The sequence below is a fragment of the Necator americanus genome, chromosome IV (assembly GCF_031761385.1).
Source record: "Necator americanus strain Aroian chromosome IV, whole genome shotgun sequence".
NCBI classification, from domain to species: domain Eukaryota; kingdom Metazoa; phylum Nematoda; class Chromadorea; order Rhabditida; family Ancylostomatidae; genus Necator; species Necator americanus.
In genome coordinates this window covers 3,409,974-3,436,678 of record NC_087374.1, presented here as the reverse complement: position 1 = coordinate 3,436,678, position 26,705 = coordinate 3,409,974, and the positions used below count along the sequence as shown (strand labels likewise).

Below are 26,705 nucleotides of genomic sequence, written 5' to 3'. Positions count from 1 at the left end.
TCTCTTTTATTCTTTTACTTCTTCTTTCATTTTCTTTTTTATTTCCTTTACATTCGACTACTGCAGTAAACCAAGCGTCGAATATTTCTGTGAATGTTGTCTCCGAACAACGATTCCTCACTTTATATCTTGCATCATAATTTATCCAGAGAGCCAGAGTTGAAACAATAGCGAATGTTTTTCAAGTTCCGCATCAGTAATTACTACAAGATTCATGTGAGTCAATCCCGAGTTCTCTTTTCTCGAAATATCGGCATTGTGATCTGGATTTATGTTTACTTTTTGTGCCAACGACACGTTGGTGAAACTTTATTATTCGCCTGATGTTACCGACGAATTCGTCTCTGTTGAAGCCCCGAAAGTTGTTCGAGTGGTCTTTGATACTATGAATATTCCATCAAACTCCTTCTCTTTCTTTGCCAAACCTGGATATTGTCCTGAGTACGCACCACGCAAGATCTGCAAAAGGAAAACAAACCAGCCTCTCCCTAGATGAGACCAGTCTCATCTATGTAGGGAGGCTGGTGAACGAACCACCTCGTTCTTACAGATTATTCCCTGAGGGCGAATGAAGTTGTGGATAGAGTAAATTCATGTGAATCATTCTCAGGATTTCATTCTAATCCACTTATTCAATTCCATCTATTACCAATTAATTCTTAATTAATCTAATTCTCTCTATCTATTGCTGTCTATCGGTTAATACCAGTTAGTTCTCATTTAATTACCAGTTAATTCTTAATTAATCAGATCCTCTATTATTAGTCGTGCTGCAATTTATTTCTTATCGCATACAAATTCTTCTATACATATAAATCCAGTCAATAGTAATCCTTGCAGTCAATTTTTCCGAGCTTCCAGAAATTAGTTAATCCTACTCTTGCCTTTCACTATCTTTGAACCATCCGGAAATAATTATAGCCTGACAAAAACAAGATCAAAACTGCTTAGTACTCAACTTTTCAAGTATCGTTTAGGCTTTAAGAAAAATTAACTTTTAATTCTACTAAAATTTTATTTAAAATGGCCGAGTTTCAATTGCAATATTCTTATTCCTTAAAGCGAAAACTAAACAAAATACATATGTGCTTTAAATTACATTTAAAATTATCGTTATTTATTTAAAATTACTAGTTATTATTAAAATATTTTATACTTATTATTTAAATATTTAAATTATCTAAATAGATTTGTCTTCGAATATCTTTGGACCATACGTCAATATTTGTAGCCTGAAATTTGTTTGCCTGAAAAAAACAAGAAAGAAGAAAATTTCCTTAGTACTCAACGAAGATATTCCCTATTCGTTCGAGTTTCGAATATTTTCGAATTTTATTCATTTATTTTCTATTCTAATATTTGTAATCTAATATCTTTCAGTTATTAAAAAAATGAATTTTCAAGGCTTAAACTGGTCGAGTTTCGGCCTCAATGTTTTCTTTTTTTGATTCAAACCTGAACGAAATACGTATATATTTTATCGCTTTAAACGCTAGATGCACCCAAAAACCTCAATGACGAGGTTTGTCCTGATTTTTATTCGATCAGATTTTTCCCTCATGATCCTCATGACGGCGATTGACAAGTGCATGACAATTCACAGCTGACTCTTCTCGCATATGTCGTTTTTTCGGGTAAAACCACTCATGATTATGCCTTTCTCACCGTTTTCATGTAGCTTCGGCACGATATTTTTAGTTTCACGTGAAAAAAAAATAAACAACGATTTTTGGCTTTTTTCACATCAGAAAACCTAATAGCAGTTTCAATTTCCTGGTGAAGTTTCGTATTAAATTATGAAAATGATGAAATGCTGGATTCTTTGCGTTCCTCGTGTGTTCCCGTGGAAAAAACTACTTTCCGCCATAAGTACCGTATTCTTCCAGTTTCGATCCTATACAGAATGTCCGATGAAAAACTCGAGGTGAAAGAGAGCGATATGGAAGAAGCTGAGCAATCTGTGGTGATCGGTGTGGTCAGGGAAGCACAACGATTGTACAATATCGACAAAGTGAGTGCGATGTTCAGCTGTCAGTATCGATCGATTAGAAGATCAAAATCATTTTTATCATCATCATCAGCGTACGCGTGCGTCATGTGGCTGCATTAATGTCTGTTCTCGTACTTTTAATTTTTAATTTATTCCTACTCATCTCTTTAACGTTTCTTCTCCTGTCTTTTCCCTTATCATATTCGGTTCAATTCAAGATTCTTTTTTTTTGTACAACCATCATTCTTTTTTTTTAAACAATCCAACTATTTTCACACAACTGTTTTGTTTTAATCATTCACTTACCCTTAATCTTTTATGCTTAAAGGATGTGGCCGCTTTTATTAAAGAGGAGTTGGACAAACAACTCGGTGCTACATGGCATATTATTTGCGGGAAATGTTTCGGTTCACGAGTATCATACGAAATGGGACATTTCCTACTACTCAAATGTAACAAGGTGATTTTCATCAATCGATCAATCGTAATATGTTTTTTTAAAAATCATATTAGCGTGCGAGTTATTACTTATAAGCTCGCAACAACTCAATACGATTGAGCGCAGATCACGCTGGATCTTCTAGTGTTCGGAAAAACTCACACTATGGTCACTTCTGAGTGATAATATTAGAGCTGGGCGGATTTAGTGCGCCAAGCAAACCTTTCATCCCTCTGCGGTCAATAAATTGGTACCAGACTCGTTTGGGAGGATAAAAACACTGACTTGACTCATCGACTAACCCCCTGAGGTAATTGTATGGGCTAGTTACACGTTCGTAAACCTCAAACGATTCTGAATTGGAGTGAACGCGTAGGCACATCCCAAGCGGATTGATTAACGCCAGATGCTTAGCCTTCATACTTTAAACTATTCATTATTCCACAGCCACTCATATAGCGCTAAGATTACATTCAGCTATGATGTATAATCAAGTGAAGTAGTTATAGTTCCTAACGATAGGATCTCTCTTTCTCGAATTGTACAGTACCCCCGAGTTTCCCAAAAGCATTGACCAACAATTCGTCCTAATGTCCTCTTTAAAGTTTCAAGCATAAAGGTTTCCTGTAAATACAACTCAAATATTTTCTTTTCAGGTTAACGTCATGATCTTCAAATGTGGCTACTAAATGGATTACCACAGAGCCATATTTTTCATTACTGTACATTTGATGAATTGTATAAAGATCCAACCAAAACTGGTTATCTTTTGCATATCTCATTCTTTCAGTGCTCATCCTTTGACCTATTTACAGTTTCGTTGCCGACTGGATGCGCACACATCCACAATCCCTTATTTCACAATCTGTTGCATCATACTGCTTCCTTAACAATGACTACATTTGGTGACAAATTTATGGTGATTATCAATACCTAAAAGTAAGAAACGGGGAGCAAAAATCAATAATCAACCTCTATGACATCATGTAAACAATACATAAATATTCATTATACCATCTTAATAGGGTTTGACAAGAAACAACTTCAACGGGACCAACAATATATACCGGAGAACTAGACTAACAAATCTAGCGCTAACATAAATGATCGGTCAACACAAAAGCTGTTACTGCGATGGCTCGTACTCGAGGCCCATTCCAAATTTGTGATGGTCGTTCGAGGTCAAGTTGAACTGAGTCGAAAGAGTCATCTTGAGGTCAGGAGAAAGAGAATGTGTAGCAGCCAGTGCAATCTGAATAAAGGGAAGGTATATCACAGAACAAAACACTTTCACAGTAGAGAAATTCTGCAAAGAAGAAAAAACACAGGTACCTGGCTACTGTTGTTAAGTTTTGCTCGAAGAAGAAGGTCTCTTGAAGGGGCATACTTCGCAGCAAGGCCAAAGTCCGCTCCGTTACCTCCGACCTGAAAATAATGTCTCGAGAAATGGTTAGTTGTCGCATTGTCATTACAACGCGAGGAAGAAACGTAATAAAGCTGTGATAACGTTGCTGACATATAATGATGGCTAACATTCTAAAAGGATAGCCTATACAGAACAGTAAATACCATCTATACTATTTTCTTCAGAATGCCAAGCAACTCGAATTTGAATAAACAATAAACATGACCAGTTACATTTAGCAAATACAGCGTTGAAATTATCAAAAGTAACGAGGTTGTGCTTCTTTTAAAAACATACCAACATTTATTGGCATTCTTATATGAAGACGATATTGCTGAGTCATGTCAAAACTATAGAATAGAGAATGAGACTAGGAAATATATATCAGTAAAAAAGATTTGATTTCTTTGAAAAGATGAAAAGAAATATCTTTAAGCGTAGCAAATAGGTTGTGCGGGATTTTGCATGACGTCACCAACTTTAAAAGAACGAAGTTTTAGACATGAAAAGACACCAGAAAAAGAAGTTCATTGTGTTGGAATACTGAGTTATGAGATGCGGCATCGTAGAGTGGTTTACACAACATCCACAAAAAAAAAAGTTTACTAGCTGCTGCAGAAAGAAAATAAGGATGTAGTCGTCTCCAAATAATTGTTAGGAAGAGAACAAAATTATTGTCTTGAATGATAAACTAGCACCTACTCCTTGAATTAGGAATAGTTTGGCAGTAAAATAAATTGAAATCATGTGTGAACTTTCTCAAGACGATACTGTCACGAAGTGTGTTGTATTCGTCCTAACTATACAAACGCAGTAAACGTTGTGCGCTTCCCCTTCAAAGTTTTTGAGACTTCCTCAGCTAGTATATATTGTTTTAATATGAAGAAAACCGTACAACAATGTTTTGTTGGATACTTCCTCATAGTCAGAATAAGACATACAAAAACAGACCTTCCATCCTAGCATGGTTCCAATCTCAACATTGTGAGCAACTCTGTGGTAGAGGGAAGCACCGAAATCGGTCGAGTTGACGACAAACGAATGCAAAGTGTAGTTGCTAGTTTGATGTCCAAAAGCCAAGGATGTAGAAGCGAGCTACAACAAGACCGAAAGTAACAATTTCACCAAATAAAGTAACGGTTACTCACTTTATTGGTAGCGGTGTCAAAGCTAGCTGCAGCACCGAATAGCCACCCTTCGCGGCTGAATACACCAGCAGCATTAACAACAGGAGCAGAAGTGAGACCAACTTCAGCGGTAAGCTGAAGCGTGATTAGCATAGAAAAAAGAACAAAATAAGAAAATTCATCATCTTAAGAGTATTTCAACGCAGAACAAGCAGAAACAGAAAAATACGAACCCGCGCAGTTTGGAGGGACCAATCGGCCTTCAGTTTTCCAGTCCGCTTACCAGCATGAGGAGCGTAAACGGAATCAAACGTCAATTTAAGTCCACGTCCAAACTGTTCATTCACTTCAATAATGGTACCCAGCTGGTTTTCAGTGTTCCATTTTTCCGTCAATGTCAGACCTGAATTCGTTGAAAAATCACATTATAGAAAGCTGATACAATTGAAGGTAAGGAGTAAATGGTGCAAAAATATGTATCATTCGGTTTACACATTAAGATACTCAAAGTAATGAAAAGAAGCACGTGAGGAATTGCATATTCACAGTACTAACTGCCCTTTGTGCGAACTAAATCGTTTGCTATCTCCGCTCACTACTCGAGCCATCACGATTTTCTACACATGAAATCAAATATAGATTTGCACATCGTTTTCACAAATATAAGCTTTTGTTCTAATAGAAAATCAAGGCATTCGTGAAGGGTGGAACTTTGTAAAACTTCAACTTCTTCGCAGAAGCTAACAGTTCAACAAAAACTTAATTGGAACTGTTTTCGAACACTTAAACATTATTTTCAGTTCATAACATCTCATCTTTCTGGTCTTCATCTTCAAAGCTCGGTCCTATAAAACTCCATTGAAACGGCCTATTTGTAATGCTTATAAAACATCCAATTCATCGAGAAACCCAATCTTTAGATAAGCATACTTGTTCGGCACAAATTTTAATCTTCTTCAAGAATCCAACCACATGCTGCTCTTTAAAGAATTCCTGAAGTTCTTTCACAATTTCAGGACCCATAAGGTTAGGATTTCATAAAATTTGTTGAATAGTCTCTACTCACTAACTTTCAACAATATTAATCAATCGGCATACCATGAATTGAAAGAATCTTGTAAACATGTTAGAGATAGGCGATGACCCCAGCGTTCGCCAATATTCTTTACTACATCAGCAGTAGTCTACCGATGTAACAGAACAACGACAGTAGACGGAACTTTTAACCAATTTCAACACCATCATCATCATCGAGAGACAGAAAAATCAAAGGAAGCAAGCCTTATTCACTGCTGATGATGATGTTAAAACTTTTAACCTCTTAACTAATTCCTGGCTTAAAATTGTTTGCTCGATTTAGCTAGGAAAAATACCCTTACATTCACAAAGGTATATTTGGAGTTTACTGGATTCATGCATTTCGTTTCATTGCCTTTTTCAGAGGAAAAACTGCAGTTTTATCTTTGGTACTGTTATCTTACTGATAATGTTGTTCTACGAAAAAAAAAACAAAGATTATGCTTCGAAAAATCGATGAAAACCTAGCTGCGGTACTTGCAATATTTCACGCTAGCTGCGCTCCAAAAACTCTTCTTACACACACTTTTGTCGGTAATCGTTCAGTTATTCAAAACACTATGGACTGAAATGGACTCAGCTGTATTGTCGTCTTAACGACGCATCACGAAAACGTTATACTAGTGAAACATCACTGCTTCGCTCCCGTATCTTTCAATTAACATTTAAAGAGCTCCAGGTGACTGAGTAAAAAAAAAACCTGAGAAATTTGCTATTTTGCGCTATTAAGAATGAGAAACTTGATAAAAACAAAAATGTGAGGACAAAAAAATGCTTCAGCGATCAACGAGTTATGTCTACTGAAAGTGACCGAGCTGTCACCATCCTTGATCATCGTCCCTAAGTGAAACAAAAGTGAAACAAAGCTTCAAAAAGAGAAACCGCACCAGCGATCCCTCTCGGCGTAGCTTCCAAATACTTATTAAACATATTACTACCAATATGACGGCTACTTTTTCGAAATGTGAACATTACTATAGTTACAACTAAGATAATATACATATGGAAAACTAGTCGAGGGACAGAAAAATCAAAGGAAGCAAGCCTTATTCACTGCTGATGAGAAACTGGATCAGATTTCAAAAATTGTTTAATGCAGGAATGTATTAAATACACTCAACACGATCATGGCGAAATAACGTGAAATTTAGTGCGCTGCACTTATATAATTCCCGAAAATTCTGGCACATTCGAGCATCTCACGCTCGAATAGAGCAGCCGTCCCACTTAAAAGTCGTAAACGAACATTATCTCTCGCACTGCGAATAATAATTAAAGCTTTTCGAAGAATGCGAAATGAAACCTGCTGGTCGAGGTTACTACTTCGAGTTATCAAAATCTAAACAGACATGTCGTATTGAAAACAGCACAAAGTCATTTTGAAGGTTAAACGATTTCGCCATTCACAGCCGCGCTACATTTTTTTATATGGATGCGTGTTTACTTTATCTTATCTTCTTTCTTTAGAACACATCTATATTTAGAACACCGAAGTCCATTCCTAAAACTGGAGTTCCATCAAGTAGAAGAATAGTACGAATATACCTGAGATCACGTTAGTCTCAAGAAAAATTGACTTAAACGCAAAAAAGCTTCCTTAAAACTTTCGGTAGCAACAGTCACACATCGAAAGTTCACAGCGGAATTTGGCGTCACCTCACCTGCGCATCAGATCAAATTTCTTGATGACTTCAAAAAATAAGTAAACTGCTAGATTAATGTATTTTGATTATTTCTACTATTGAACCAACCAAATGTCACGGCCATGCCTACAACTTGCAACAGAATGTTTGATTCAAAAGGACCCCAACTTTCACGAGCATATTCAAGCATTCAGAACTTGCCGAAACTAAGTTAATCGCTACTCACATGAACAAAATAGCTCACAGAAACTTCCTTTGCCCCAATATTTCAAAACCAGTTCTTCGTGCAAAACTTCATTCGATTTCAAGCGCTGATTGCACAGTAAACGTGTTAGTCTACAATGCATGAATAACATCCTCTTGAGTAAAGTGTTCTGTGGACAGAGGAAGAGGAAAACGCTCTCTGTCAGATTAGTTAATGACAAAAACTAATACTAATTAAATTAAATTAGTAACGATATCTCTATTTGAACTATTAATAAATAATTTCTACACAAAGATCGCTAGATCTGAGAGGTGATGTCTTAGTCCTTCACTTTTCTGCAGCCCCAAAAACACAGGACTTGGGATGTATAAGAATTAAAAAACTGACCGTATGAAGGAATTTTGTACTTTACGTCGAGATTTCCGCCAAGCTTCCCTGAGCCCAAATTGTGAGATGCAGCTGTCTTGAACTCCACTTCTTTAGAATCGCCTGCTTTCGTAGTAGCATCAACTTTCAGGAAACCATGATCTATAAATGTGTAACGATACTTATTGCCTAAGGCTATGGTGTAAGTAAAACTAATGTTGACACACACGAGAAATACTAATCAAAAAAGAAAACTTACTATAACCCTTGTTGAAAAGGTCCCTGGCGGATTTTCCAAGATCAGCGAAAGTTGGAGGTGCCATTCTGTAAGAGACAACATACTTTATAGGGGGTTTTCTCAAGTAATAAATGTACGGGGATAAAACAACGACGACTAGTGAAAAAACGGAGAATCACCACCACAGACGAGAACGACGAGTTCACGACGGGGAGTTCCCGGGAAATGAACCTTACCTATCACTAATTATAAGACAAAAAGAGTGATATTAAAAAAAGAAGGCAGAACGCGCTGAAATGAACTCCTCAATGTCAATGAGCACCAACATCGGCATCAATAAATGACGGGCGGTAAACGCTTGCGCGGCAGAGACGCAGAGTGGTCGCGTGCGGTCGCCACCGTTCGAACTCGATCTACTGCGTGTCCGTGTGGGGTTCTGTACGCGGTTTTGGTGATTTTCACTTAAAATCAAAAATGATCCTTGGATAATAGGATTTTGCTAAAAACATTGGTCAGCACTGGGCACCTTCATCCGCAAAGATTCCCGTGGAACAGCTGAGGCAGCTGAGAAAACGTGCTCCGGTAGAAAAAGTAGGGTCAGATTTAGGCGGAAAGGTGTGCAGGCACACAAGTGACTTTGGCTTTGAAGTGGTTTTTAGTCCCAAGGAATGTCCCTTTACCCTCTCATCGCACGTATCGTCTTCGCTTCAATCGATTCAGTTGCGGTCTGGATGAGTGGTTCTCGAGGAGTAGGTACCCCGTCGACTAAAGAAATCCAGACAGTTCCTTAATATTACCCTATGCGCATGGAACTTTGGATGGATAATGTGGATTTGTTGACAAGTCGTGGATTGCCTTGTTTACACCTCCAGAGAATCTAAACAACACTTTTATGAGCACCGAAGTGTTGTGTTCCGTACCATGGTCCAAATAACTTTAAGACGGCGCTGTTGCGTGCTGAGACTCGTGGAATCTTAACCAGCATCGATCCAAAGGATACAGGTGGCTCAGTTGTAGATTTATTGCGAAACCGGAAGACAACCACACATACAAACCAACGAGAGCGGTGTTATGTATATTCTTAAGTTTCTCTTTTTCTATATCAGTTTTTTTTCTATATCTCTATATGGCTAAGAATTATGGTCGAGTCAAACGAGTTGAAGCTCGGCGCAATTGCGCAAGCGGCTACGCTCGAAGCGGTGCGGTAAAGCGTTGCGGTTGAGATCGAGAGGGGACCCTTGCTAGCACCACTCGTCGCAGCATGGTCGCAATGGTCCCAACTCGATCCCAATCGTTTCCTCCAACACGCCAGTTCGAGCGCTGCCGCCTACGCAACTGCACCGAACTTCATCGCTTTGATCCGACTATAACTGCGCATGGTTAGCGTTCTTCTAATACGATGGAATTTTGCTATGACTCGAGAAAATCTCCAGAGATCTGAAAAGGAAGAAAATCTGGCCAAAAAGTACATAAAACGTCAGAAGAAACCACTCATGGATATGGCGATCGCGTCTGTAGTGCTGCATCCTAATGCACACCTTCGTTTGTTTACTTTTCTGCACTTTACATCCATCGTGTTTGCTCTACCGTATTTTTAGAAATTACACGTATTTTCACACAATTAATCAACTAGTGACCGGCAATTAACACGATCTGATGTTAGACTTCTATCTTTATCAGTATGAGGGCGATGATAATATCATTCCACACGATGCATAACGTGTAAATGGTTTGTCAATAATCTTAGAATCTCCTGAATATCCCAGCTGAATATTTGATCTGTGGAGAGGAGTTTAATATGAAAGTGGCAAAGTGAGCTGCCTTTTCAAACATTATATAGTGAAAAAGGGGAAGTTGTTACTTTCGTTAAGGATGATCGTGGCTGATCACATCCAAAAAATAGTAAGGTCCGAACGACATGAAGAAGGGTGCAATTGCGGCTTCTGTAAAGGCCGTGCGGTGCAGTGTAGCGGTCAGGAGTGCACCGGAACCCTTGCTGGCACCACCCATCCCTGCAGCTTGCGGTCCCACTTCGATTTCAATTGCTACCTCCACCGCGCCGTTTCGAGCGCTTACGCGAATGCACCATGCTTCATGTCGTTTTGACCCGACCATAGCTGGCTAGTTCAAATTTAAAGTCGGGCGAAAAAGGCCTGAACCTTGCCGAAAGTGCGCAAACGGCTGCGCTTGAAGCAGCGCAAGGGAGCCAGTGGTTAGGATCGAGGTGCGACCATCGGTAGCGCCAATCATTGCTGCATTCGAAGTGAAGCTAGCGACGGTCCCGCCTCGATCCCATCCGCTAGCTACCCCGCGTCGCTTCGAGCGCGACCGCTTACGCAACTGCACTGAGCGTCGAGTTGTTTTTAATCGACTACGTAAAGCTTCGTTATACATGCAGGCACGCCCAGCAACTACGGAAATGTTTTTAATTGAATGAAGATGCAGAATATAAACTTAAAGAAAGAGAAAATAAACCAACCGACATTCCTCATGGCATTCAGGAGAGAAGTAGATTTCGTCTTCGAAATTAGTATATTAGCTAAGTACTAAGAGGAGCTCATTCTGGATTTCTTCCCTTGTACAGATAATAGTCAGAAGTCCACAACATAGTAATTAGAACGCAACCACGCATCTTCTACGATCAAGAGGTTTTTTTTTTGAAAACGTTAGTTTTAAGTCACCAGCGATAGGGATCTGCTTGAGGTTATTAAGATAATCCAAAGAAGTATCCTGCTTATTAATATGCTACAAAATCGAACGTCGAGGTAACCAGATGGAAGCAGAAAAAGCAGAAAAAAAACAAGACATGCGATAGGGGGTGTGGACCGGTGGTGTGCCATGTTTTTGTTGTGTAGGTGGCGCGAAAATTATTGACACACACAACTATTGAATTGTTACACCATTACAACAAAATAAACACAGCAGGTCTCTATAAAATATTTGTTCAGGCACTTTTTTTGTAAATGTACTCCGAGTGTTACTTGCTAGGACAAAATTTAGGACTTTTCTGCTTTTGGGCAGCAAATGGCCGTCGTTTTCTTACGATACTTTCCTTCCACTTCTTTAGAGCAGCGTTTAACAAGTACAAACTACCGCAGCTAATCGAAGAAGCTTTGGCATCGATTATTGAGAAAAAGCGGAGAACTGAAGTGGAAAGTCTTAGGAAACGCCTGTACTCTCTGCAGTCCATTTGATTGAGTCCATTTTACTTTTTTTGGGTCTCTATTTTTTATTTTGATTCCTGGGTCGGATATTTGGATCACGAGTGACGTATTCTTGAACAATTCTGATCAATTTTGCTTTTCTTCGCGAAGATTCTTACAACAGTACAGATACGAGCACGATTCGCTGGCGATAACACATCTTTTCAGTTCCTACAAAGAAGGTACAAAATAAAAATCTACCTAGATAATATTTACGTTCGAATACCAAATATTTGTAAAGGTTCAGTGAATAATTCCTTGCACATTTTACTGAACTGTAATCAATACTGCTAATACGCTTTATTCTGCTAACATTTCGGTCTACATTCCATTGGCACGACCCGGAAAATGGATTGATTTAGAGAAAAGCTTCGGAACAGAAAGCCAAAGAGAAGAGATATGATAACCGTTAACAAACTACTCACCTTAAATGTTGCCGATAAGGACGTTAACACCAGCTAAAACTGATTAGGATGAAAAAGTGAGAGACCTGCTCCTTTCTGTGATTGTAGGTCAAAAATCGCAATGGTGGACAAACGGAGTGCGGCAAGTAGTTGTGGAAACACATTTCTGTAATCACATTTCTGTAATTTTTTTTGAATTTTTTTTAATGGAAAACCAGAGAACTTCTAGAGTTCCGTGACAAAACTGTAGTTCTCACTGCAAATACTGCGTTATTATTATGCAGCATTAGGAACCGCTCCACTAACACTAATTAGGATACGATATAGGATGAGATGACTCTATAGATCAAAACAAGCAAAGGTCTTGATACAGACCTCGCTCGTTGACTACGGACGTGCACTCTTCCTTTCTATTCATTTTTGACTTTTAGCGTTTATCCTAAACCTCTCCGAAGTTTTGCGAGTCACATTTTCGGGCCCGTACGATAGGATCGTGGCAGCTACACAGAAAGGAGCATTTTCTGTTTTCTTTTCTGGACATTTTCTGCGATGAGCTCCAGGAGGGGTATCTGCATTTGAGTGTTTCATCCCATTTAAATGTTTTTTAAAATACGAACATAGAGCGGTCGCCTTTTTTCGCCGATGTATTGTTCCCCACGTGTTTCGCACTAAATCATATAAACTACACCAGAAACCATGCAGTCGCTTGCCTTGCCTAGTGGGCATTTTACACAGTTTGGAGCTAGACAGAAGTGATGGTACATTCTATTTTGAATTAACTGCTTTTTGAGACTTGTGGGAAATATTTCCACAACTCAACACTTGATTCTCGAGACCGCACCTTACCAGACTAGCCTTTGACGCTCTACTCAAGTAACAGGTTATGAAGGGCAAGCCGAAATTGGTCTTTTTCCAGACATTCATTGTAGCATATTCTCGTTGTGCATTAAGACCTGCCCTATGTGATACATTACCAATGTCATCGTTAGAATTTGCGATCCGCTGCGCTAGGTTAAAGTCATCACTCCACGAGTCTGAGGTAGTACGGATTTCAAGTGGAGTATTCTCATAAGAGATAGTAGATTATGGAGAGGAGGGTGATTCCGTCCATTTCTTCCTAATTGCCTTAAAAAAGGGCCCGGAAGATACGGCTTCAGGCGTTCTGGCGCACTATTCTCTACAGGGAGTTCGACTGGAACGCGCCAGCCTTGTGCGGCGCCGCATCTTCGGGCCGTTTTTTTACGGCAATTAGGAAGAAATGGACGTAATCACCCTCCTCTCCATAATCTACTATCCCTTATAAGAATACTCCACCTGAAATCTGCACCACCTCAGATTCGTGGGGTGATGCCTTTAAAACTGCATGGATCTGCTCTTCAGCATCAGATGTCACCTTAGCGGCTGTCCTCAACATGTTTCTGTCTACTGATTCCTTGGTTTGTCATGGGTGAACGGAAATGTCACCGAGTAATAATGTTTTCAGAACTATCGTGTCCTCCATTCACCGGTGCACCAATTTATTTCTACGTTAGTACGTTAAGCACAGCCAATTTTCTTTGGGTTTCTCCCGCGGAATCGTATGTAAGGGGAATGATTGTCTAGAGGCTCGAAACAAGTGTCCATCCCTTCCTGAGTAGCACATATAATGCAATAATCATCAACGTGACGGTAGTGCAGGGACGATTTTCGTTTCAGGATTGGTTTTTCTAGTTGGACATGAACGCAATGGCTAATGTAGGAGCAAGTCTTCATCCCATGACCAAATCCCTTATCTGTTCGAAGTAATTTCCCGACAAGCGGAATATGGAGCACTTCAAGCATTAGGCCCAGAGCATATTCTGTCTTATGGAAAAGCCGTACTGGTTCACTGTCTCGGTGTTCTACGAGTACCTCGAAAGCAGCTTGCATTGTAGCGCTGTTAGAGACATTGCTACAAAATGAAGCATCATCGAAAGGTTCTATGGCACATTCTTTTTCCAGGCGTGCTCTTCGAAAATGCTTAAGAAGCATACAATAGAAAGTTACAGTTAGATACATTTGATCTCCAGTCCCTATGCGCAATAAAACTTGACACTCAAAATAATATTGAAAAACTTCTGGCCTATGTCATATTTATACTAGGGACCACAGGGTTAGCAACAAGAAAAAAATGTGGTTTAACTCTACTACCTATTTTTGTAGGGTACTGTGTGCGAGATAACTTTAATTAAATAACTATGTCGTGTACAAAAGTGAGGCACTAATCCTTCAGTATGCATGAAAAGAAACAACCGGTCACATTGTAGCAGTGCGATGGCTCATAAAAAGCAAATATGAAGCGAATAAACTAAATACTCTCTACCCAGCTGAGAAAAAACTGCAATACAAGACAACGTGGTGCTGTTCCATAATAAGCATCTACCACAGTACATGTAAAAATTCAGCAACTTTAACAACGTGCAAATAGACTTCAGTACAAGTGAAAGTACTCAAATATTATCGCGACAGATTAATCAACGTATACATTTGAGACATGTGGCAAAGAGTGGAATTATTATAAAATTATAGTACCCAAATTAAATGGCATTTACAAAGGATCAAGAGCAATGCGAACGAAAAGAGATGCACAATCATCAGCAACGTGCTGGAATCCGGTATTCAAACGTATCTGAGAGTATCCTGAAATAAGAAGAAAATGAAACGAACCTCCCAAGAGTAAAAAGTAGAAATAAATTTGGCTGAGAACTCGAGAATGTACCCTACTGCGGCCTTTGTGAAAGAAAAAAATGCTTCAGGCTGAAGGTTCCTTCACAGACGGAAAAGAAGAAAAAAATAAATAAGAATCCTATCCATGGATAGTACTTACCTTTTCTTATGTTACAAACTGCAATCGAGAATTCCCCAATAAAGTCATTGCTTGTAGTCGAATCAAAGTCTTTCACACAGAAACGAACTATTGCCAGCTCAGGACAGTAAAGGTCTTTTTCGAAAGACTGATTCCAGACCGGATTAAACCCTAAAAACACAGAATGTCGAAGAATTGCAAAGTGCAACATAGTGTATCGAACAGCTTACCATTATCTTCAATTGTTTTTGTTTTCATCTTACATTCGTCCCTGGGCACTCCAAATATTTGAATCGACACGTATGGATCCACAATATCTTTTCCGGGCGCAGATTTGGGCAGATATTGAGCACTTATTATTCCAATTCCTAGTTTTACCTTCGGTTTGATGATGCTTCGTGGATCTGTAGGTACAGGACAAACATTAGAAACTTAAATATCTTACGGAAAAGTATCAAACTTATCGCTAACCTATTCCCTGTAAAAGTATTTCAGGTTTTAGAACGTATCCGCAATTTCCGTTCACACGGAATAGACCGGCGTTCAGATCGAGCTCCTTAACATTTTCGTTTTCTCGAAAAGATACATGAGAAACAAACGAACACCGCCAACCTCTCCAGCAGTTTGCATATTCATAGCCACACTTTGGATGCCGCATAACCACGAAAGTACCGGATGCATATTCGAGGAATCTTGACGAAGACCCTGTAATTAACTAAGCTTTTAGAGGAACACGAATTTAACTGCTTCATGAAGTGTGTAATTACACCGAACTCAACCCAAAAAAAATATTTCGAACCAGATAAATTAACGTAAAGAATAAATTAACGTAAGGTAATAAGAACACATATCTATTCATGTGTAAGATTCTTATTGTGACGGACTGTTGACGGATACCAACTAGATATCCTGACTTTTCACCACATTGAAATAAAATGCAAATAAGGAACGTGCATCCTTATCCAACTATAAGCGGCAAGCACTGACACACTGTCAGCGAAGAAGGCATGCACATCCAAATTCCCTGTGATTGTAACCTACCAGCAGGAGAATTGCACAAATTTAGTAAAGTTTAGTGATTACTGAAAGTATGGAAAGGAAGGCTGTAACGTTAATGTTATGAAGATAAGAAAAAAAAGAGAAAAAGAAGTAAAATTAGATGAAAAACACTTCCCATTGTCAACAATATTATTGGAATTTCGTGATCTACAATAGTGAGTTAATAAAAATTTGAATATAATGCTACAAAAACGGCTATATCTTATTGTCTGCATACCTTCGGATAGCTCTTCACGAATCTTCCTGCAGTGTATGAAAAAATAGGGCTTCCTCCATCATACAGCGATGCGACCTTGCTTTCAGATAATGATGCAGAGCCGTCCTTAGGATCTATAATGACTCATGATTTATTTGATATCGACATACAGATAAAAACAACTAATAACAATAACTCTTCTGTCATTCTCTACAGTGCAACAAGGCCAATCTTTTGATCCTACACCCATTTAGACGGAATTTTCACAGTGAAAACGCCCACATACACGCAAAGATTGAGGTGTTTCAACAGAGAAGTCTATCTATTTTCTTTATATTACTCGACATTCATTCAAAAAAATTGAAAAACATTCAAAAAAGAGATGAACATTCAAAAAAGCTTCGCTACTCCATCTTACTCGTATTTAAAATACGCCACCACATTCATATTTAAAATACATTCCCGCCATCTACATCTTACATCTGTTCTTTTCTAATCAGAATTAAACTGATTTTGTAAATAGGTGGAAGAAAAGTGTAGACGAGCTTCAAAGATCCTCGAAAAAGTGGGTAAAAAAAAATTAAGATCGGGGAATGAAACGGTACATCTATGCAAAATGTCAGAATCTTATATCAGAGTACGACCTCATAAATGAAAGTTTACTATAAAAAAACGAGAATAATACTTAATCATGCTGGAAGGATTGTTACTACTTTTCGCTTTTCATAAGCGAAAGCTTACTCATCTTTCCACCTTCGTTAAAAAGCCGCACAGAGTTTGAGAAAAAAAAAAAACACTAACGTGTCTTGATATCGGCGTAGATGTTGTGGGACAGTTTCACCGAAGGAAGCGAAATTAAGGCTGAGAATGCTGGATCTAGAGAAATATGGGCGTGAGGAGCCTGAAAGAAGACATTTTCGAGTAAGTCGTCTATATGGTGTCATGGTCTGTATTTGGCGAGATTATGAGCAAAGATTAGCAGTTGGAAATGTTTGGAAGTACCAACTAAAAAGTCGGAAAGTGACCTTCACACACACACCTTTGCTTTTGTTGGAGAGTCTTCTTCATCTCCATCGTCAGGAACGTCACCGCTTTCTCCAAGCTTTTTACCTCTTAGCAAAACTTTTTTCTTCAACTTATTCGGGCTTGGTAATGGAAGTTGCGCCGATTTCGGAGGTGGGTGGTAAAGGAGATCGCCTAGAACCTGAAAAGAATACCAATAAAGGGAGCAGAGAAGAGTTTTCGAGCAAATCTACATATTTAAGAAATACCTCCTCGAAAACACTTGCCATGACCCTTTGTTGAACGAGACCGACGTGGTTTTCAATCGTGAGAATTACTGGATAGGGACTAGTTTCGAAAGCATACCGCTGCAAAAATCGGATACCATCGTTTGCAGTAACAGATTATGAGTGATGTTGGAGTCTTGCAAGGAAATAACCAACTTTGATAGCCTCGAGAGCGTTTCTTAGGGTTATGGGATCAATCAGGGTTCGTTTGTGTGTAATCACTGGCTCTCCGTGCTCCCCATCAAACAAGTCTACTGAAATATATTCATCTGAGGATTAAAAGTGAATTTCTTTCCTAAAAATTTCGTACAAATAAGATAACAAATGTCAAGGTTTTAAAAAGAAATTACTGAATAACGATTAACAGCTGGATGTAACGTACGTTCGAGAAGACGAGCTCCCTTTTTCAAGGCGTAGATGTAGCCTTCGACGGTGGCCTCTCCTCTCAATTGTAGTCCAGCCAGATACGTATTATGACTGGAGTTACAAAAGTAGTGTGGCAACGGTTGATCCATATCTTGCCATACAGCTTCATGGCCTTCCTTCAGAATATTTCCCCATCGAGATTGAAGAAGTCGTCGAATTCCTAGAAAAAAAAATAAGAAGCAAGAAAAAACAATGCAGTTCATCAGAAATCATTTATTATCTCAACGGCGGCCACTCTTTCACGTCCGAGAGTCCTGGATTTTCACACCATCACAAAATAGTACCGTTAAATTGCAATACTTCGTAATTGCTCTCGGAGCAACAAGAGCAACATATTAATCCGTAGAATCCCCCGCGAATAAAGTCATACGAGATTTTAACGATATTTCAGGAAAAATAGAATGATTTCCAGCCACTATTCCCCCAGCAATAAAACTTGAGTGATAAGATAATTTTCAAAAAGTAACCACTTTTAATTCAATCATTTAAAAATCACAACAATTTATTGGCTCTCCTTCATGTCAGTACAGAGAGAATGGATATTTCGAGTCCATTACTTCAGCAACAGCTCTCCGGCGAAAAATTTTGGACCTTTCTGTGCACCAACACCTAACTACCAGCTCATGTAACGATCACAACAAGTTAAGAACTACATTATTTAATTACATGGAGTTTTACTGGAAGACGGAAAGTCCTAGGATCAAGTAATTCTTGAAATGACTTGCTCATCTAAATCTATCTCTTTTTTTTCTTCCTTTTCTCTTTTTTTCTATCTTTCTATTCTATTGATATTCACCTTCTGCCCATATTTCACGACTAATTACACCCTGCAAACATTTTATCTCACAAAACTCATTTTTTATTTCCCAACCAAGCTAAAGTTTATTCCACTCTTTTTAAATTTGGGTTAGGACTGAAATATATTTGTGATAAAATAACCAAAAAAAAAAACAATTGCGTGACCAAATAACAGAGATAGTAAATCATGACCTGTGTCCATAGTGAAAACTTACTGTACCTTCAGGGACTTTTTTTGTACTTTATAATATGATCACAATGTAATATGATATGATTCGCTAAAAAAAAACTACTCACCAATAATGCCCATCAACTTTTCTTGCTGTTTATCCTGCAAAATTTGCTCGAACGTCTCCAAAATCGACTCAGCCTTTTTCGAATCGACATTGTGGAACTAAAATCAGATGGATTGTTTGGAAATGGGTGGAGCGTATAAAGTGCAAATACGCTAAGAAGTTTTATGTGTCACGGTGAATAGAAAAAAATGGGTTGCTCATAAGCGGTTTTCGTCGACACATCTTGTCTAGTCAGACAATGTAAAAACAACTTTGAAAATTATCAGTAATTTCCTATCTTCGGAGAGGGAAATTATCTTAAATTATAGCATAAAATTCAGGAGTATTCATAATATATAAAATTATGTAATGTAAAATAAAACATCCATAATAAATAAATATATAGTATACAAATACACAAAAATGTAGTATATAATATAAAATATACATAACTTTGGTAAAATTGTCTGTCTGAACACAGATTAAGAGAAGAAGTACTTTACTGCTATGGGCTGGAAAGTAAACGTCGACAGATAAGTAAAATAGTGCGACAACAGAGCGTCACCTTCGTAAACGGTAAATATTTCGAAGCGCAGTTGTATCAAACTTGAGACAAATAGGAGAATGATGTTAGATCGGTTGCCTTGGAGAAACAGAAGGTCCATTGTTGCTCATTATTTTCAAAAATTTAGACCTGAGTCCTCCAAAAAACGAATTGTCATTGCTCTCTGGATAACAAATACATGAGAACGTTATTTGTTCTATTTAATCACAATCCCTTTCGCTTCTATTTTATTTTCTTTTTTTGTTTTATTTCTTTTTTAAATTTCTCTATTCTTGTTTCTTGCACTGACATGAATGTAGGAAAAAAAACACTCACATCTTGTTCCTCGGTGAGGAATCTTTGTAGATCGGCGGTTGTGAGGCTTTCCACCCCTTCACTGCTTGCCATCCGCAGCAAATGGTTCAACTCTGGTCTGTCTGTTAATTTATCAAAGAAATTCAGGAACTCATTCTCGTCCAAAACCCCATCACGAGTGGATTTCTCTTCTGACTCCTGCAAAATCGACGACTACGGAGAACTGTGCTCTTGCCCTGGACAATAACAACCTTGAATAATGCCTTGGCGTACTTTTCACTGATTTGTAGATTCATTTTTTTGAGGAGAGACCAGACCTCGTTGAAGCTTAGAGTTCCTGCAATAGATATGTGGAGATGTCCACGAAATTAGGATCATTTCGAACCGCTTAGCTCACTTACCATTTTTGTTAGTGTCAGCTTGGTGAAACTTCTCAATGATCCAAGCTTTTTCATTGAAATGTGCTCTTTGCTCTTTTGCCTTCGAAATTAGGTAGCTAAGCGCAGAGACCCATCTGTCGCGATCCTAAATCTTTGCATGGAAAACGTATGGAAAAAAAATTGAGTTGTGAATGAAATCCTGGTGGTTGGCAGATCGCAAAACTATCTTCTTTGGTCATTTTTAAAGTGCTTGCTTTGGGCATACTTAAGTAGCCTACATTTGAACAACACAAGGGTATTTTCTGGTTTCATGGATCTTCTAAAGTTGATCTAAAATATGAATCTCAACAAAACGAGCGTACTAGTCAACATTCAGATATTTCGTTAAATTATATTTATATTATATTTAGGAATACAAATTTTAATTATTTCATATTTTGTGAATATTTAAAATTATATTTATACAGCATTATGTATTACATTTATATTATGTGTCGTTATATTTGGGATTTTAAAATCAGGATATCCCAAAATCGACGACGTTGGGATCTTTCCAATCGACGAACGGATAGGGAGAACGTAGGGACGTGGTACACGCTGAGGTACCCGTTTGTGGAGTGATCATGCTCAATTTTCCCCTCTCCTTCCTTCCTCTTTCCTCCCATTCCTTCCCCTTTCCTCCCCGCCGGCCCTTCCCCCTAGTAGTTCAAAAAGAGTCGTGTAAAACAGTTCTGATTGCAGCCGTGTCGCCAACAATGGAATTTGTTACGAGTACCAGAGCGATTACAATCCGCAACGTGCACTTTGAGGAGCTTCTGCTGCTTATCTGAGTTGTATTAGTGGAATCTCGGACGTTATACGACTATGGAATTGACCGTTCAATTCGATTCGCGTTCAATTTCGCAGCAAGTAGCATCATAGAAGACACCTGTGCAAACTCTCTTTCTGGACTACTAGGCAGAATTGAGGGTTATCACTCTCATAGTCGTGAACTACACCCTTAGCCATATTCATGGAGAAATCCTAACATCGTCAATTTCGCGATAGACTGCCTCTAACATTTGTTATCCGATTCGTTCGATTGTTGAAACGTTTTATGAGAAATTCATATGTGAGGGCAAGGGGAGATTTAAATATACGTCCATATGTCATGAGAGCTTTTATATAAAATCTTTCTCCGATCCAAACACCAGCAGAACACAAATTTAGTACAACTGTTTCCTCTCTATGTCCTTTTAACACAAAAAAAAAACATTTAGTTTGTACGTGAAAGGAAATCCCAGTGAAGTCATCGTAAGACCACAACTTCTTCAAAAACTTGGTATTTTGAAGGGAAATCATGCAATATCGTCAACACTATTCAAACAAAGACTAATACCTCTTTACTGCTTGCAGCAAAATCCACTGACTTGTGCAGAAACTTGACATGAGTGAAAATAACCGAAAAACACGTCGACTCCTATAGGCGATATTTTAGCGAAATTGCGAAAAAACAGTGGAAATAAAAATTATACCGGTGCTGCCTCTTGGAAGACGTATTGTTTTGCGGCACGATGAAGATTGTCAGTGTTGTATCCAGCTCGAACTTCCAGGATATCAGTAAGTGGAACTGAAACGATTGCAGTACAGCTTAGCATAAGCTATTATTAGTGCTTCCCTGCCAAAGGGCATCGTTGAGCCTTAAACCAAGATACTCCGGACAGATGCAAGTAAAAATCAGTTTTTTAAATCTTTGATGTAGAGACAATTGCTGCAGGGCCGGAATATTAACAGAACCCTATAAGACCCAAAAACGTTATCCTATTTTGAAGCTGCTCAAACAATTCCCCAAACAATTCCATAAAGATAAACAACCATAGAAGGAACACCTTTTTACAAATGCATAGGGCGAGTGTATCTAGCTGCAGCATGTATAGCCATCTGCGGCTACGCCGTCGATGGTTCGATGCTGCCCGAAACCAACCAGGCGTTTCATCGACGAGATCGATGAAATAATACCAGATTTGTCTTGAAATTCAAGGACGCAAACTTGGTACAACTGCGGGCATCTACAGATTCCTGCATAGGCTACATTCATTAATCTCAATTATCTATAGTCGAAGTTGCATGAACTGCACCCGATTCCAACAATCCAGAAATCCACGATAAAAGATCCTGAGCCGCACCCAACGTATTATCCTTTATATTAAATCACCATAAGTGAACCAAAACAATGGCCAAATGTAATGTTCTTTTCGAAGAAAAAAAAAGTTAGAAATACCAAACGAATCAATACGGTAATCAATAAAAAAAAAACAAAAAGATGAAAATAAGTATCGGGAATGTGATATAGATGACTCACTGCTGAACTACCCCTTTATAATTAATCAAAAAGGACAATTCACCGTGCGACTGATAGAACCAAAAACAAAGCCGATGATATATGGCTCAAAAAAGGAGCCGCATTCGACTGAACAGATTTAGAAATGACTCTCAGAAATCATTAAGAGAAATTTTAAAAAAAAATTGTGCTTACAATTGAAAACACACATAGAAATTTTGTTTGTTCACAACACACATCGAAACTTCGCTAATTCGTAAATTTATTTCAATAATTGAGTTAATTTCTACATCAATCGGATGAATAGGTGAGAATAACCTGATCTTGCAATAACAATCTAGAGTCAACCGCGACAGGTGACTAGTTTTACCTCGTAATCATTCATACTTAGAAATCAATTAATATGAACATTTCAAAATAACTTATGTGAGTTGGAGCAGGGATATGTAGCTACAAAGAAAAAGCTCCGAGGTGAAAGATATTCTTGTCTCGTATTCTCCCGGAGCTTTTTTTTCCAGAAAAATCCTTTCTCAGGACGAATAAAAAGTTCAAAATTAGCCACCAAACTGCTATACAGTTAGGATACTGAGAACAAAATATCCACTCCTGCTACCACAGTCTCCCGTGTCTACTCAGCATACACAACACAGTGTACTTATGCCACTCCAGCTAAACATATCGAAGTGAAGAGAGCTGACAGAGAGAATATTTGAAGTTATTTAAGGATTACTTATGTCTACTTGCATTTGTGCAAGCCTGTAATGCAGAAATAGCGTCTTCAAACCAGGATAGGTGTTGTACGTAAGTGGTAAGTGAAGGGAAGCAACAATAACAACAGAAACCTTTCTTCTATCTGAGATTCTTAGACGCAAAATAGCACTTAGGGAAAGAAATTACAAATAAGCTATTTATATAAGAATGAAAAACTGGGAGCAAACAAGAGAAAATCCGCAAAACAATCATGTTGTGGAACAGTACCTACCAGTAATTCTAGGCAACATATTGATTGTATATTTTATCAGTTTTCTTAAATGTGGAGCTAAACTGCTTTAGCACATGTGAAAATTTGATGGAATAAGTAGATGAACGTTTCAGCAGTAAATAAGTGAAGTATACGTCTTCATTACTGTTATGATTTTTCCAACGAATTTTCATTAGATACAACCAGCTGAGAGTACCGAGAGATGGCCGTTGAGAAACTGGGCAATTTGTTAAATTCAGCGGGCAGAATTCGGGGTAGAAGAGGGTTTTGCAAAGCCAAGTTCCCTACGAGATTTACAACTTCAGTGACAGAATCTCCGCGAAGTCTTAAACCGCTAATAAGACACGTTGGGTTGTAGTGACCATCCTCAACGAATGTGATGATATACTCGAAGCGGAGTGGCGGAGACAGCGGTTAGAATCGAGGCGGGACAATGGAAGATGGGTGGCAGTAGCGAGGACACTTACACGATCCCAACGGCTACGCTCCACGGCTACGCTCCACGCTTCGAGCGCAGCCGCAACTGTCGTTTTGACCCAACTATAATGCTAGTAACAGAAGTGATTCGAGCAATACTGCATTCAGTTCGCGTAAAATCGCACGCTAAAAGCAACATTTCACGAAACTGGCAGTGCTAGGATCTTTCCGTAAATATGAGTAGAGGTGTACCTTACGGTTGTGAGAGTGATGAGGCTTAGTTTCGAATACTATCCAAAATAAAAACATCAGAAGCATTCTTGGTCGCATCCGTTTTCTATGATGCTACTTGTTGCCGGATAAAACCCGGTCAATTCCAGCGTCGTCTAATGTCCAAGATTCAGTGGATATAACTGAAATGAACAGCAGGAGCTCCTCAACCTGCACAATCCCAGATGTGTGGTGGATGCTTCTGATACTCATAACAAGTTGCACCTTCGGCGAAACCGCTGCAATCAAGACTGTTTTACGCAACTCTTTCTGGATTACTTGGGAAAAGGAGGGGGGAAATTGAGTGTGACCACGCTCATATCGTGCGCTACACCTCGACCTACCGCTACCTATTCGTTTCGAGATCTCAACATCGTCAATTTTATGACATGCTATCTTTAAAACCTTGTCTTTTGAGGCTCAAGGTGTTACGAGTGTCGCGTTGACACACATTTTTCACGTGTTGAAGTGCGTGACATCGTGACAACACGTAATCCTTAGTAGCATCGTTCGTGGAGAGGTACAGAGCGGAACATACTCGCAACATTATTTCGTGTCCACTTGGTGGAGCGCTTCCGATTTGTTGTAGACCGTTGAAAGGGTAGCTCGTACCTCTTGTGATCAATTCGGGGATTAGCTACCACCTTGAGAAGGTGCATAAACACAGCTAACAGCACCCATTGAAATAATCACATATTTTAATAAATTGAATCATCGAAAGCACTGATAACAACCGTAGATTTCTTAAACTTCATTGCGACGGTATGAAAAACTGGTGTTCAAAATTTAATCAACTTTAACAGCTCAAAATGGTGGAGAAATTTTGCACCACTGATCCGTTTACTCCTTGCACATGCAGGTAAACGAACACGTCAGCATATCATGGCGAAAAGGTAACTGGAGGGAGAGACACTCAACACTGCTCCAATCAAACTGTACGTTTGAGCGCAAAAATCGTTCTTGGAGCACAAAAACCGTTCTTGACTGTCAAATGCGGATGGCGGAGAAGCCATCTTTTAACCCATCTTCAGCTTTGTTGAAAGTTCTACCTGATATGACGTAGCTATTCACTTCCAGTAAGCTTGGTTGGAGAGTTTGGTAAGCTTAAAGCATTAGTTTCGGCTCTATCTTCCTTTTTTTTCTCTTAGTCACTTTATCCTATATGTCATGGATCGTCGATGACCAATCCTAAGGTTTTAGGGCCCCAACTGACTCAGCTATTCACTTCCAGTGATGACTTGTCGATTGGTCAGCTATCATCTTCTAAAGTGAGAAGGCATTTGACACTTCGGAACGGTTTTTGTGCTCTAAGAACGATAGAATAGTGCTGAGTGCCTTTCCCTTCAACCTTTTTGCCCATACTGATATATTATAGACTTTAATACACTTCCCATCTCTAGAAGACTCCTATAAATCAAATTCTTGAAGATTTACTTGAGACACTGTATCTAAGCTTTAACTGAACACATTATGTATACTCAGAGTACAGCGATGTTCACTGGTTCCGTAGGAATTAGAGGTCTATGGTTGCCTCAACTTAATTACAGGGAATTTGCGTGACCTATGAAGACGACTTTCGGAGAAAGAGAAAGAAAAAACTAACTTAATTACTACTTTTTGACAGTACTGAAAGCGTGTCACATTCATCATTTCTTCGAAAGGGTTTAACTAAACTGTTGGTAACTATAGGTGGCATGGTCATAAAATGTTGGAATAAAAGGACAACAGAAAGAAAATGATGTGCGAAACACATTTGGGAAACCAGTTTGGGAACATATCAATGAAACAAAACCGTAAAACGACCGATAGTGATCGGAGAAAAAAAGTAGAAACAATCGCAGTTCCAAGCCAAAAAAAAAACTTACCAGACTTTAAACTGCTTGGTATGAAATTGAAAAAGTAGCTGCTATAATAGTTGATGTACTTTCCCTCCTTTATTGACACATGATTCGATGATCGAAGTTTACCTCTGTAAAAAAAATAACGGTGGTTATTTGCCGTTGTTTACGAACTGGTGAAGCCGTGACGGCCTCAACTCGTAGCCGGGAATCGATATAAATCGTCAACAAAAGATAAAAAAAGTAACGTAGGAGAGAGAAATAGGTGTAAAATTCATGTGAAACTATGTCTACTGCGTAAATTGTTGCATTCGAAAGTGATTTCTAATGCGGACGTGAAGAACTCAAGAGTGATGAGTTCGAAATAAGTGAGGGTTGGTTGAAAGGAAACGCGAAACCGTCGCTTTCCTAACTATTTCGTGCATAAAAAAAATAAAAATAGCCGTATGGGTAGGGAAAAAATGAAAGCATGAGCAAAAGGAGGTCAACTAACCTCTTCACCCTCCTCAACGATGATCCAGCTTCTGCCCATGCGACATCTTCTTTCCGTCGTTGTTCCTCGTCGTCCTCCTTTGCTGGCACCGGGTTCTCCATTGCTGTCAGTGTTCTGCGTCTCTGTCATCAGCTGCTGGACCCCGGTCTGTCTGCACGCTCGCTCCCCGGACGTCGAAGGAC

The 26,705-nt window shown here is 38.8% G+C and overlaps 4 protein-coding genes across 4 annotated transcripts; 1 reads left to right on the top strand and 3 right to left on the bottom strand.

Annotated features, from left to right (window-relative positions):
• Positions 1–1,903: 1,903 nt before the first annotated feature.
• On the top strand, positions 1,904–3,118 carry RB195_000295 (uncharacterized protein; the record flags this gene model as incomplete). Its single annotated transcript, XM_064196545.1, has 3 exons — positions 1,904–2,011; positions 2,319–2,450; positions 3,086–3,118. 3 exons carry the CDS (start codon positions 1,904–1,906, stop codon positions 3,116–3,118), a joined length of 273 nt encoding a protein of 90 aa, XP_064052426.1.
• Positions 3,119–3,555: 437 nt separating this feature from the next.
• RB195_000294 (uncharacterized protein) lies at positions 3,556–8,575 on the bottom strand (the record flags this gene model as incomplete). The annotated part of the gene is made up of 7 exons (XM_013440023.2): positions 3,556–3,681; positions 3,762–3,854; positions 4,786–4,929; positions 4,983–5,096; positions 5,195–5,364; positions 8,274–8,414; positions 8,512–8,575. The coding sequence occupies 7 exons, from the start codon at positions 8,573–8,575 to the stop codon at positions 3,556–3,558; spliced, it is 852 nt and encodes a 283-aa protein (XP_013295477.1).
• A 5,058-nt stretch (positions 8,576–13,633) lies between these two features.
• Positions 13,634–14,107, bottom strand: RB195_000293 (uncharacterized protein; the record flags this gene model as incomplete). The annotated part of the gene is made up of 1 exon (XM_064196544.1): positions 13,634–14,107. One exon carries the CDS (start codon positions 14,105–14,107, stop codon positions 13,634–13,636), a length of 474 nt encoding a protein of 157 aa, XP_064052425.1.
• Positions 14,108–14,663: 556 nt separating this feature from the next.
• RB195_000292 (uncharacterized protein) lies at positions 14,664–26,624 on the bottom strand (the record flags this gene model as incomplete). Its single annotated transcript, XM_064196543.1, has 19 exons — positions 14,664–14,755; positions 14,943–15,092; positions 15,152–15,325; positions 15,393–15,477; positions 15,534–15,626; positions 16,198–16,310; positions 16,978–17,077; positions 17,216–17,380; positions 17,448–17,546; positions 17,622–17,719; positions 17,848–18,051; positions 18,987–19,083; positions 19,845–20,021; positions 20,075–20,160; positions 20,225–20,348; positions 21,582–21,662; positions 21,718–21,812; positions 26,058–26,161; positions 26,524–26,624. The coding sequence occupies 19 exons, from the start codon at positions 26,622–26,624 to the stop codon at positions 14,664–14,666; spliced, it is 2,238 nt and encodes a 745-aa protein (XP_064052424.1).
• Between the last annotated feature and the right edge of the window lie 81 nt (positions 26,625–26,705).